Here is a 12,810-nt window from a genome sequence, read left to right as displayed (position 1 = left end):
ATTTTCATCTCATTCTTTTCTTGGCATGCAGACAGACATTCTGACATATTTTAACGTTTGCTTTTTGTGTTGATTTTACATTTCATCGTATGGAAATCAAAGCTATCATGTACTGACTAAATAATTGTGCAGTGAATGATAGTTATTTGATAGAAATTTAAAACGCTGAATGTTTCTGAAAAGAGCATACATTATTATTCTGAGTAAAGAAGTTCTGGGTAATATATTTAGTTTAATAATTGAAAAATGACCAACGCTATCCAGTAGATCTACACACTAAATCAAGGAGAGAGAAAGCGGAATGATTTGAAAAAACAACAACAATAAAACAACGAAATTGTCCTTGTGATATACAGGAAAAACTACCTGTAAATGAGTCGGACATTGAGAGAGATATATCTCAATGGTTTGAAATGAGGTTATACAGAGTACTAATTTTGTTATGAGGTGTACATGCAAGTGGTGCATACCACAAATTTCAAGAGGTAACATAGAAACTCCTCTGATTCAGCGTTTTCTTTATAGAAAGATATGTTTGAATGTCAGACATTTACGCTTAACTTAAAGATGGAAAATTCACCATCTACACCATCCATTGTAACATATTATTTAAGGTTTAGCAGTATATCACAAAACAACAGAATTTTTTAGTAAACGAACAGCATATTGTCAAATAATTTATCTGTCCAATACATGTTTTACTGTTCTGTACCATAGAGTTGGATACTTAAAATATTCTAAAGGAATTGTCCCCCTTTAAAAAAGAATGCCATTTGTAAAGAAATAAATGTATAAACAATTGTCAAAAACGGTGTTTTACCTCATTGTGTTAAGTTTAAGCACTGGTACATTGTTGCAGATGCATCAAAACGGAGACGTGTAACAGCTTTATAAAAATGGTGAGTTTTTAAAGGCGCTGAACTGTCCAGAAGTGTGGCCCCTTCATACAGTTCCTTTCCGGAATTCAATACATATATGAGTAAATTGACAATAGTTTTGTAGAATAATATAAATGATTTAGATGCTGTTAAATTTTCATGTAAAACAAAGCTTTCTTTCTATGATTTGATGATGTTCGAGCTTTTTCTCCGAAACATGGACCTAACTCTTAAAGCTTCAACTTTCGATATAGTGCCGGATTCTATCGTACTTAGTTAAAGGTATATACGGATGACTAATTTTAAATAAACAGTCATATGTCCAATTTTTTGTGTGTACAGTGAAGGATTATATTGATATTGCAATAATGTTAAGGAGAATACACAAAATTTAGTAAAATAAAGGAGTAGGTTTGTTTAGTAAAACGGAAGAAATTCTCAAGTGGGTCGGGTGCGGAAAACGAAGGTAATTTCATTGATTTTTTTCATTAATCATTTTTTGTTTTACTTTTTGTTGAGTTTAACGTTACACCGACACAATTATAGGTAATGTGGCTTTTTTAATGTATTTTATTAATGCTTTTATGTAAAACTATTATCTTAGCACAATTAAATATGATACATATAGCCTAAATACGTCGCTCAAATTGGTTCCAAAACACAGAATCACAAACACATATTCCGTAGAACATTCTGTGAACAATGCCCGCGGAATAAATTCAGCATTTAAAAAAAAACAAAAAAAAAAAACTTATTTTTCAGGAGTGACTACACCAATTAATTTAACATAGGCCTACGTTACAAAATTCTATAATCCAGCCCATCACAATGTTCGTTAGGTAAATTGTTTCGCTACATCATAGGCAAAAAAGTTTTACTTTCATTCCGTAATTTCAAGTCGAAGACACCAACTCTAAAATTGCAGAGAACCAGTCAACATTTCTGAAAAATATCTAAATGTTTCTGATGCCATATCTTGAGTTCTTCCGTCTTTTTTCATGGACTTGCAAAAACATCTTATAGCATAATTTTACAAACTTTAACAAAGGTAAAGAAACATGCATGTGTCATAATCAGCCAATCGAATTTAACCGTGATCGACTATTTCGCAAGTTCTCCCACATTGAATGTATATACGCAGTTTAGTGTACTCTATTAAATATGGTGGAGTTGGGTGAGTGATAGCAAGGACTTCGGACACTTTCTATATGAATTTGCCTACTCTCAGTATATAATAATTTGATAGTCACATATTTTCACATCTGTTTGTAACTCAAATACAAATGTTTGCAAAGCGTGCAAATAGGTATGTTATACATGTATAGTAGATAGAGAAGCAAATACTGTGAAATCATTATTATTATTGGTTGGGTCGAATTTTCGTTGAATTTGACTTATTCTGGTTGTTTGTTGCAGTAGATTGGCAAATGTGTGCTTTTTAATACTAGCAACACACCAGACAATCTACTGCATGCCCTCCTCGCGACGCGCACGCCACCAGTGAAGAGGAAGTTGTTTTTTTTCCAGTTTTTAAATTATTTTTTTTATTACTTTTTTTTTTACATATATTTTTTATTTCTTTATTTTTTGATTTTTTCTGTGCGTTTATGTTTGTTGCTTTTAGACACATACTAAATGTCACACGCATTCATTACTTCATGTTCTTTTTTTGTGAAAAGTGAACTGAAGATTGTTCTTTGTGGCGGACTAGGCCTAAATACCACAACAAAGAGACAATATGTGCACAGCAGACAGCGGTTCTTTGCCCAGCTTAGCATTGACGATACCAAGCGTTAATATGATCCTGACTATAGTCTATCCAACAGAAATAACGCTTGGCATTGATATGCCTGGACTGGATTCGTGATCTAAGCAGGCCTGGTGCAAGGGCGTGAATATGAATATTATATTCACCGTCCTTGGACACATGCTCACGGGCGTAACATTTGGCTTTTGTTAAATGTTAAAGCCTGGAGTTGTTGCAGGTTTAGCCTTGGGAAGTCTGGAACAGCATCCTTAGCATCAATAGATGTCCACCTGCCACGGCTTGAGATATGACCCTAATTCTGCTGAATAGTTGATTGCGGGTCAATTCCGCCTTACGAACATTAGCAAGGGCTACGTCATGCTCATTGGTTTGTATTAGTGTTGGACGAAAGGCATTCATGGCGGCTGTCAGAAATCTGTTTAAGGGTCCGAGAATGTGAACCAAATCATGGTGGATGACATGATCGAAGAACAGCCACTTTTTTATTCGCCCATGATATGCCTGTACTGCCCACCTTACTTTTGTCACAAGCCAATATTGGTTTGCTTCCACAATAGAATGTTGGGTCATCCCAGCTCCTTCCTGAACCAGCAGTATGCTGCATATGGTACTAGCTACTATCTGAAGGTGTTAGCTCAAGTAATAGGGCAAAATGCTTGTCAAACCGTGCATCGTCCTGAAGCACGCGAAGGCTCTGCGTCATTAATCAGTGTTCTATAATCAGAACCTATTTGATGAAATGACATGTAGTTTTAACTTACCCAAAATACAAGCAGTGCTTTGTCCGCGATTTAAACTGACTATATCTTCAAGATACACAAGCATGGACTGCAACTGTTGCTTGCTCAGCTAGTCCAATAATCAATCTTCCTGACATTGACTAAAATCCAGTTTAAATGAAGATCTTCCTGTGATGCATATGTCAAGAACTGTTCAATCTTGGCAAGTCAAATCAGTGACGGTTTCACATTCAGTGTGATGCCATGAAAGTGATGTGTCAAGTCGCTTTCCATGCAGATGGCATATACAACGAAAACGAACTGAAAGGTTCAGCCGAGCTTCAGGTAGAATTTTTATGCAGCGGTCTGCTTCTACTTTTGCCCTACAAATGACACATTTCGAATGTGTTTTGCCCACAACTTCAGCCCTGATTTGCACAACATTATCTTTAGCGGGGTTGCAGTCACACCCATCCTGGGTTAACTTTTTCCGATACAGCTTCCTTAGGCAAACCCAACAAAGAACTCATTTCGGATACATTTTTATTACATGTTTTAGCCATATATTGTCTCTGCCACTGGTACTTATCCCCAGCGAGAACCATACGGCCTTGATAAGGTGACTGCCTTTTCTTAGTATTAAAGTTACACAGTCCACACTTATCTGCCATCACTTATAACAGAGCTATACAGACATGTACATGTACTTGAATAACCAAGTGCCCACCACAGACACTTTGGGTCTGGACCCCACCCACCCCACTCTCCTCCGCCCCTGGTTAACTTTAGCCAATATTTTTTAGCATTTTACCATGTAGTGAGCATAGGTGACGATCATAAAACGCATTTTGGAACATTTCAGCGTGTTTTAAAAAAATGCATTTTTTGCCATCAATGCTCTCAATATCAGTTCCCACTGTAATAAAACTGACCGGTCACTTGTACATGTATATCTGTAGCATTCCTATGCACACATGTAATGCATCAATAACTTTACATTATGAACAGTGTATAGATAAGAAAGTAAAGTAAGTTTAATCAAGTACAGGTTGTTTGCAAATATATCATTCTCTTTTTTATTTATTTATTATTTTTTTCCGTAAATAAACATGTTTTGCCACTTTCTAAATTGGAATTCATATATTTGAAACTTCCGTAAAGTGATGACATCACATTTTTACTGAAATCTAACATTTTATTTTTTCCAAAAAATATACCCTGGCCTAGCTTAAATAAAAAACAAAACATCTTGATAAGAACGGATACAAACACGTTTCTGCTGTAATATGTTAAGTAACACATTGGTTTATATGTGATTCGAAACGATTTGGGTATTATTTAATTATTTAATGAGAATTTTGCATTAAAATGTAGGCTAAGGCCACACCAAATTGAAAAGTTGTTCATCGGATTTTTTTTCTGAAAAAATTGAGGCGGCGAGCGAAAAAATAATTGAAAATAATTTGTTTTTGTTTTTGAGAAAAACATGAGCGAGCGAAGAGCGAAGAAATACATTTGTCTTGTTTTGGTTCTCGATTAACTAATAATAACATTAAAATAGAATGTACAGCCCTTTTACATTAAAATAATTCACCAGGGATTGAGAAAACATGGGTACATTTTGGTTTGGGTACGCACTCGTGAAAAAAGGTAATAACATTGGCATACAGTAGTGTAATCAAATAGTGTATGCGTTTGAAAATGCTGTTAGAAAATATGTAATATACAACAATGCATAATCTTAAACCATAATCATGACATAGATATGTGACTTGAATATTTACTGCTATGAAAATGTAGCATTTTTAGCTCGACTTTTCAAAGTTTTTTATAAAGTAAAACATCTCTGTTACTATTAAATATTTTGACTTGAATTTATATCAAAGTCTACACCAGGAGAAACAATCCCCACAACACTGATTTGAATTTTGATAGAGTTATGTCCCTTTTTAACTTAGAATTTTTGGTAAATAAAGTTTTATATAACGTCCAATATTTCTGTTACTTTTAAAGCTATTGACTATTATGCCCCTTTTACTGGCAAAGCTCTAATTCAGTGTCAAGCACTGAGAAAAAGTCTTCGGACAGCACTTGTTCTAACTTTAAACTTTCTTAATGGATTAAATTTGTTGAAACAAAGTCTCAATTATGGTCTGAAATGAAGATTAACGTGCATTAACATTATTGTACTCGAGGACTGGAAAATTTGAAGATCTAAATTGGTCTGAACACAACTCATAATGTAAATTCCTTACCCACCCACTTTTGGGTGACATACATCAATACGTATTTACCCTTATCAAAAAAATGTAGATTGATGTTATCAAATAAATTAGTATGTTTTTTCATCCAATTTTCAATGAAATAAATCCGATTTTTGTAGCAACTCAATTTGGTAAACATTCGAAGAAAATGGCGTAACTGCATAAGGGGAAATAACTTTAATGCAACTAAATATAAGTATCATGATATATTATAGACGATATGTGTGCGTAGTATGTATTTATTGTGATTAAGGTCCATTTATCTGGGACTGGAATTATAAGCATTTGTACACTGTTACGTCCGTAAAATGTAGCGCACCAACAAATTTTGGCTTGATTTTTTTCAATGGGGCGAGCGCAAGCCAAAAACAAACAAAACAACACTTTTTTTGTGTTTCTGAAAATATACGAGCGGCAAATCCGATGAACAACTTTTTAATTTGGTGAGGCCTAAAAGCATATGATAGTGTCCGAAGTCCTTTTGTATATCATAACTATTCATAATTATTAACACCTTTTTGCTCCAATACAATTAATACAATCATGTCATTCCAAAATGCGAAAAGACGACGTTTGGCGGGGCGACGTTCGGCGGGGTTGTCGTTGTGTCGCTGAGACAGAATGAAATAACGAAATAAGGCACATATCAGCCACCCCAGCCCTAACCTTTAGTCAGTATATTATACACTCAATACGTTCGACAATCCAATAGGTGCGAATTAATGTTATACACACCAGGAGAGGTAAGTTCCAACGTAAATCATATCTCAACGACAACATGTAACAACATCTCAACGACAGATGGTTACGGTATCGCTCAGTGTGACCTAGCTGAGATTATTTAAATATATAATAACTACATTTATTACATTTATTTGTGTCATTGCATTTAATTGTATTTAGCGCTCAAAATTAAACGCATACATTAATTAAAACAATTGCCCGTCTGTTATTGAGTAATCAGACGCATTTTGCTTTTTCAGAGAATTAAAGTTTTAAAAACAGTAGTAGCAGACAGTCAATGATAGATTAAATGTAATGCTTGTTTTTACCTTAAAAATATTTTTCTTGCACCTGCTTTCTCAAAAAACAGTCAGTGTTTATTCAGTAACATGTTCCATACTTTAATCGATAATATTACAAACTCTAAACGAAGACACATGCAAGCGTTACAAAGTCTCATCGAAGTAGTGCGGCTAAGCATATCATTTATAATTTAGTTTAACATGCCAACAAGTCTGAATGTGACTGAAAAGAATTATGCTAACATTCAGATTCTGTTCAAAAAGTGTACTAGTTAATTTTGATCCCGTTTCCGACTTGACCTTTTTTTTAGATATATGACAATACCAGTTGTGTTATATATCAATCTTAAGAACTATGTTGGGTGGTTTTTCTTTATTTTCAAAAAAATTCAATAAGGTCTGAATTTATCATCGAGGAAGATTTTATGAGTTATAATTTCACACTTTCTGTACTTTATATTTTGGATTTACTTGCTGATGGATTGTTACGAATCTTTCAAGATATCTTAATTGAAATTAAAGCAAAATGTATGGTGTTACAAAGGTGACTTGTACAATTGCGTGCACCTGTATAGTTATGTAACTTACTTACTATTATATTTACATGTAATAAGGTAGGAGACAACCAGTTGTTTTCCTAAATACTAACATTATAACATTATGGCATGCACGGCCTGCCATAAATCGTAACATGTATATCTAGTCACATTTTATTAAAAAACTATCTTAGTTCCTCTAAAATCACGAACGAAATACAAATGAGTAGTGATACTTTGAGTATTTTTCGCGTGAATGATATGACCCCCTGTCTACATAACGCAGAAAACTGTTTCATGAAACCATTTTCAATACACATCAGGTGTAACAAAATTTGTCCAAATATATAATAAAATACTAACTAACAAGGTTCAGCTTCGAAAACAAATTACTTCTTAAGTTATTTACATTCCCTTGGTTTTGCAGAGGCTTGGGGTTATCAAGGTGCAGGAGATGACAAAGTATTGCTCTCGTTGGTAAAACAACGATTAAATGATCAATTTGTTCAAAAATGACATGAAAGGATACAAAAGTCTAGCAGGGCATTGTTTTATAAGACAATTTCGAGTTTTCGTTTTCAAACATACTTAGATTGTTTTAATATTAATAAGTTTTGTCAATCTTCAACTCGTTTAAGAGTATCCTCTCATAGGTTACGAATCGAAGCTGGTAGATGGAATAGACCTCAACGCACACCCATATCTGACAAAAAATATATACCATGTGGCAAATTAGAAGATGAATATCACTTTATTATTGAATGTACATTATACGAAGAGATAAGACAGCGATATATACCTCGTAGATTTTGGATAAAACCGAACATATATAAATTTACTGAACATATGACGTCGGAAAAAAAACCTTTAATAAAAAATCTTGGTATTTATACTCATAAAGCCTTTAAGATAAGAAACGCACTTTTGTATAGTTAATTCTCCAAGGACCGTGTCATAAATATATATAACCTATATTTTCTATTTTCAAAGTAAATTATCTTGATTGTTTTCCTAAAAGTGTTTTAAAATATACCCCGATACCAGATATTAGAGGTGTATAAAAATTTGAAAAAACAAAACAAAAAAAAAAAACACGTTTGAGAAATCGACATATTCTTACGCCAGTACCATAGATTCCTGGTCGTACTCCTTTGCCAGATAATCATTTTAACCATTTTTAAAAATTTATTTAATATTTAAGCCTATCAGAATATGTTCAAAATGATCCACATGTCTGTTGAATTCAAACTGTTTTCCTTGATATATCTTCAAATCTAAAACATTCTATTGGCCACTGTTATGTACGTATATGCCAGTGATATTTCATGAAATATGTAAAAAAAGTTTGTCTGAAACACAAAGTTGAAACACAGAATCATTTGTTCCCAGTTTGAGATAGTAGAAAAACTGCATCACTTCTACCCTGTTTCACATATTGACCGCATTATTTTGTATCATGTCCACGCCCACGATTCGTACAATATAGTAAAAAACAAAGACAAATATCAAACAGGGAATGCCACGTACCAAAATCGCAGCCTCCCCAAAACGAAACCTATAGCACGCAGACGTGCACACCACAAACACACACACGTGCACAACACAAACACACACATACATACTTGCGCACACACACAAAGCCAACACACGAGGACAAAACGAACAAACAAAGGAACACAGTGGGGCACCGCCTTGGAACGGTCAGTGGCAAAAACACCACTGGGGAGCTTAAACCGGTTTATGGTGCGCACCCAACCTCACTCTTACCCCCACCATGTTCCAAAGACACGGGACAGTGTAAATAAAAGTAATCCCCTCCAGGTGAATCTCTAACACACGTAATGGAAACAAAAAGGCATGGCATGTAAAACACAAAAATGCTCGTGTATAAATATATAAAAAGCAAACCTTTAGAACCAAAAACGTATGTACTCAATGCCTTTTCAGAAGACAGAGCAACAAGAGAAACACCCTTAAGGGCCCGACGAAACAGGCCAGAAGACAGATATCAAAACAGTTCAGTCCTGGTAGGATTTAAAAAACTGCTTATCGTAGAGTTCTCCCCCTCTTCCGTCAGACACAATCAAAGAGGGAAGCGTAGTGTCCAACTGTAAACGGGTTGAACACTAAACATGCGGTATGTCTCAAAACAGTTGGGTCGTAACCTCTTTTAATAAAACGTTTTATAATTTTACCAAATACATTTGGAAAATTACCATGACCCAAGATCTTACAAAGTTTGTAAACCACATCCCCATAAAAAACGGGTTTAGAACTGATTTGAACTTTTTCTTTTTTCAGAACTCAGTACACGGAAAGATGAAGTTTTGCAGACGCTTTTATCAGCGTCTATATGGCTTTCTCAGTTTACTTCTACTCCTTCAGGAATGCCATCCAGCAATCAGATCTGGATTTACACAGCCTAAGTACAAATCCCAATCCAGTGGCAGAAATCAACTTGATGATAGTGTGCCTTACAATGATCAAAGCGGATATGATGGCGATTGGTCTTTTAGGAAAACCATCAACCCCAAAGGCTCGACTCCTATTCAACTTAAGGTTGAACATGACTACGAAGATGAAATCCATTTTGCACCCAGGGGACACGTTGGCCGTATTTCGAAGAATGCAAGTATTTCCAAATACAGACGATCAGTGGAGCAGAGATATGCGAAAGAAAACGATGCTCATGTGACGATGGAAATAATAAAGGAACAACTTAACGCTTTGTCCAAGAAGTTCATGAAGAATCAAGAAGGTATAGAAACTAAAGTTTATTCGTATATTGAATCATGCTCATCTCAGTATAGCGACGATTTAAACGTTTTCGGTAGCATTAAAACTCCCACTGGTGTTATAGTACGGCTGATGCTAGCTGTGATTTATACCATAGCTAACTGTCAAACTCTGTCGTTGTGGGTTATTTCTGAAATTACGGAACAGATTGGGAAGAAGACGACTTTTGACATGCTGCAAACTTTCGCCGAAATAACAGATGATCTATCAGAAAAGTCAAACCAAACTTCAGGAATTTCCGGTAAGTTGTGTTATATAATTCTTTAAATTTATATGTTTTTTTTTCTTCAAAATTACAATAATTTAGAAAGCAGCATTGCATGAACTGGAAAAACCGATGGCTCGCGTAGAACCTTTTTTTGATGACCCAATGCCAGTCCACTCGTCTTCTGTCGTTAAACTCCTCTCAAACCGACATATTTGAAACCACTTAAAGGATTTTTACAACAAAACTGACCAGTGTGAAACAGTTTTACACAAAGTTCACTCAAAATTTATCAAAATGTTTTCCTGAGATCAAAGTTGGCCCTGTTTCATTACATATTCATTTACTCTTAAACATTCAAAAGTCTCGAAAAGTGCAACGCATGGACATGGATCTGATTGTCTTGCAATTACCTAATCCTTTTCTCGCAGATTTGTTCAAGCCATGACAAAAATGCATAATTTGCCAAAACTGCCTGGATTTCTCAGTAAATAATAAGGAAATTACTATCTGAAAATATTTTCCGGCCAAAATTATTGATATTTTGTGTATTATGATCTCTATTGATGGGTAGATGTTCCAGGTTTGTTCAAATAAAACGGTTGAGGTCCATTGGGGTTAAGTATGGGAATCTGATTTTCTCATATATTTTATTCCATATTTAGACGACAAGAAATATACCCTCAGTAACAATACTTACCGAATCAAAGTAAGAACAGTCTAAAGATGTTCATGTGAGAACTCAACCGCCAAGCTGATGCGCAAACTGCATCTTTTGAACTGTTTAAAGCCCGCAAAATTGATATTGCTTTTTTCAGGGAAATAAAAAAATACTTGAAAATAGAAGATAAACATTAGTATTTTTTTCTAATAAGACACTTTGCAGTTGGCGTGTTAGTCAAGGTCATCGAGGTTAGATAAATTTTGTTAGTGTATTATCAAAGTGAACACGATTTATGTTTGTATCTGCTCTGTTGATATAATGTATATAATATAATGGACGCGATTTTGATAACTTAATTTCAACAAATATTTCAATAATGCTTTATTCCACCGATATACTTGCCTATGCTATCTTTTGAATTAAAAATATAACAACCATATTGTAGATGAAGTACTAGAGATAAACCAATGACTAAAATAATAATCATAACAGGTGTATATCTATGCACATATATGCCACAATTTAAAAGGAACAATGAATTAGCTGTATGGTTAAAACTTTGTGATAAGTCATTTCATTAAAATGCAAATTATCAAAGTAAATACTGAAGATGTTTGTTTTGTTTTATGCATGAATACATAACATTATATCAAAATATCATTTTTAATAGTAGAGCACTTCAATGAATTACAAGTCTCAAAACACTTTGAACAACATGCTTAGAAATTATCAAATCAATACTGAAATATTATACTCGTTCTTAAATTATAGATCCAGGTCAAGGTCATAATTGGGTTAACTGAGATTTCAAATTAGGTAACTAGGTCAAATCGTAGAAAAACCTAGTTAACACTTTAGAGGCACTATTTCCTACTTGATCTTCATAAACCTTCAGAATGTTTGTCCTTATGAAATCTATGTCAAGTTTGAAACTTGATTCTTTAGGTAAAAATATGTCAAATCATGGAAAGGTATTTTCAACACTAAAAAGGTCAAATCATGGAAAGGTATTTTCAACACTAAAAAGGTCAAATTTTCTGTCTACCTGATAGTCACGAAACTTGGTCGGAATGTTTGTCTTTTTAAAACCTAGAATAAATCCGTAACTTCGTCACATAGAAAAACTTTGTAAATGTTTTTAAATCTTTGTCAGAATGTTTGTCTGTATGAAATCGAGTTCAAGTTTAAAAGTGGGGTGCATCTGATAAAACTCTATGTCACGAGGTCAAATCATTAAAAAATTGGATAATAGTCTACCTGATTAACATAAAACGACTTGGTCAAACTGTTTGTCCAAATTAGATACTAGGTTATCTAGGGTAAGAATTAGGTCAGCAGGTGAGTGATACAGGTCAATCAGGGCCCTCTTGTTTGTCATTTATTTAATTTAGAATATTTCTATATAATACATCTATCTCTTGCTTATAAAAATAAAATTTTACAATTTTTAAGTGTTGATTATTTAATTACATCTCATGAACCGACCAAGTAAAAACCGAGTATGCAATTATTATATAGGTTGCCAGCCAAACGTCTAGAGTTGATTTTTATTTTGTACAATATTCAGATGAAATGAATACTTTTTTTGCAGCAACATGCTTTTCTCACTAATTTTGCACCAGCAAAATAGTCATTTACCCCAGTCATTTGTGTACTTTGTCTCGAACTTAAATTTCATAACTGCTTGATAAAACACTTTAACTAACGATCATGTCAGTTTTGACATAAATTTTAACGATCTCATGATTGCTGTTAATTTACCTTAAAATTAATTGTAAAGCATTCTGTATTATTGTACCCCCCGACAACAAAGTTGTAAGGGGGGTATACTGGTTTCAGGTTGTCTGTCTGTCTGTCCGTCTGTCCGTCCGTAGACACAATCTTGTGCGCACAATCTCTCCTCATCCCCTTGACACAATTTAATGAAACTTCACACAAGTGATCAGTAACAACAG

General features: G+C 34.2%; 1 protein-coding gene across 3 annotated transcripts in view; it reads left to right on the top strand.

Moving 5' to 3' along the window:
• The first annotated feature begins 1,097 nt into the window (after positions 1–1,097).
• Positions 1,098–12,810, top strand: part of LOC123532892 (radical S-adenosyl methionine domain-containing protein 2-like) — a 90,764-nt gene continuing 79,051 nt past the window's right edge. For all 3 annotated transcript variants that reach the window (XM_045314491.2, XM_053518451.1, XM_045314489.2), the window contains exons 1-2: positions 1,098–1,344; positions 9,492–10,227. In XM_045314491.2, the coding sequence (XP_045170426.2) occupies positions 9,510–10,227 (718 nt within the window). In that variant the 5' untranslated portion in view covers positions 1,098–1,344; positions 9,492–9,509. The remainder of the gene's footprint in view (positions 1,345–9,491; positions 10,228–12,810) is intronic.

Source organism: Mercenaria mercenaria, chromosome 11 (genome assembly GCF_021730395.1).
Source record: "Mercenaria mercenaria strain notata chromosome 11, MADL_Memer_1, whole genome shotgun sequence".
NCBI lineage: Eukaryota > Metazoa > Mollusca > Bivalvia > Venerida > Veneridae > Mercenaria > Mercenaria mercenaria.
This window is presented reverse-complemented; position numbering and strand designations above follow the sequence as displayed.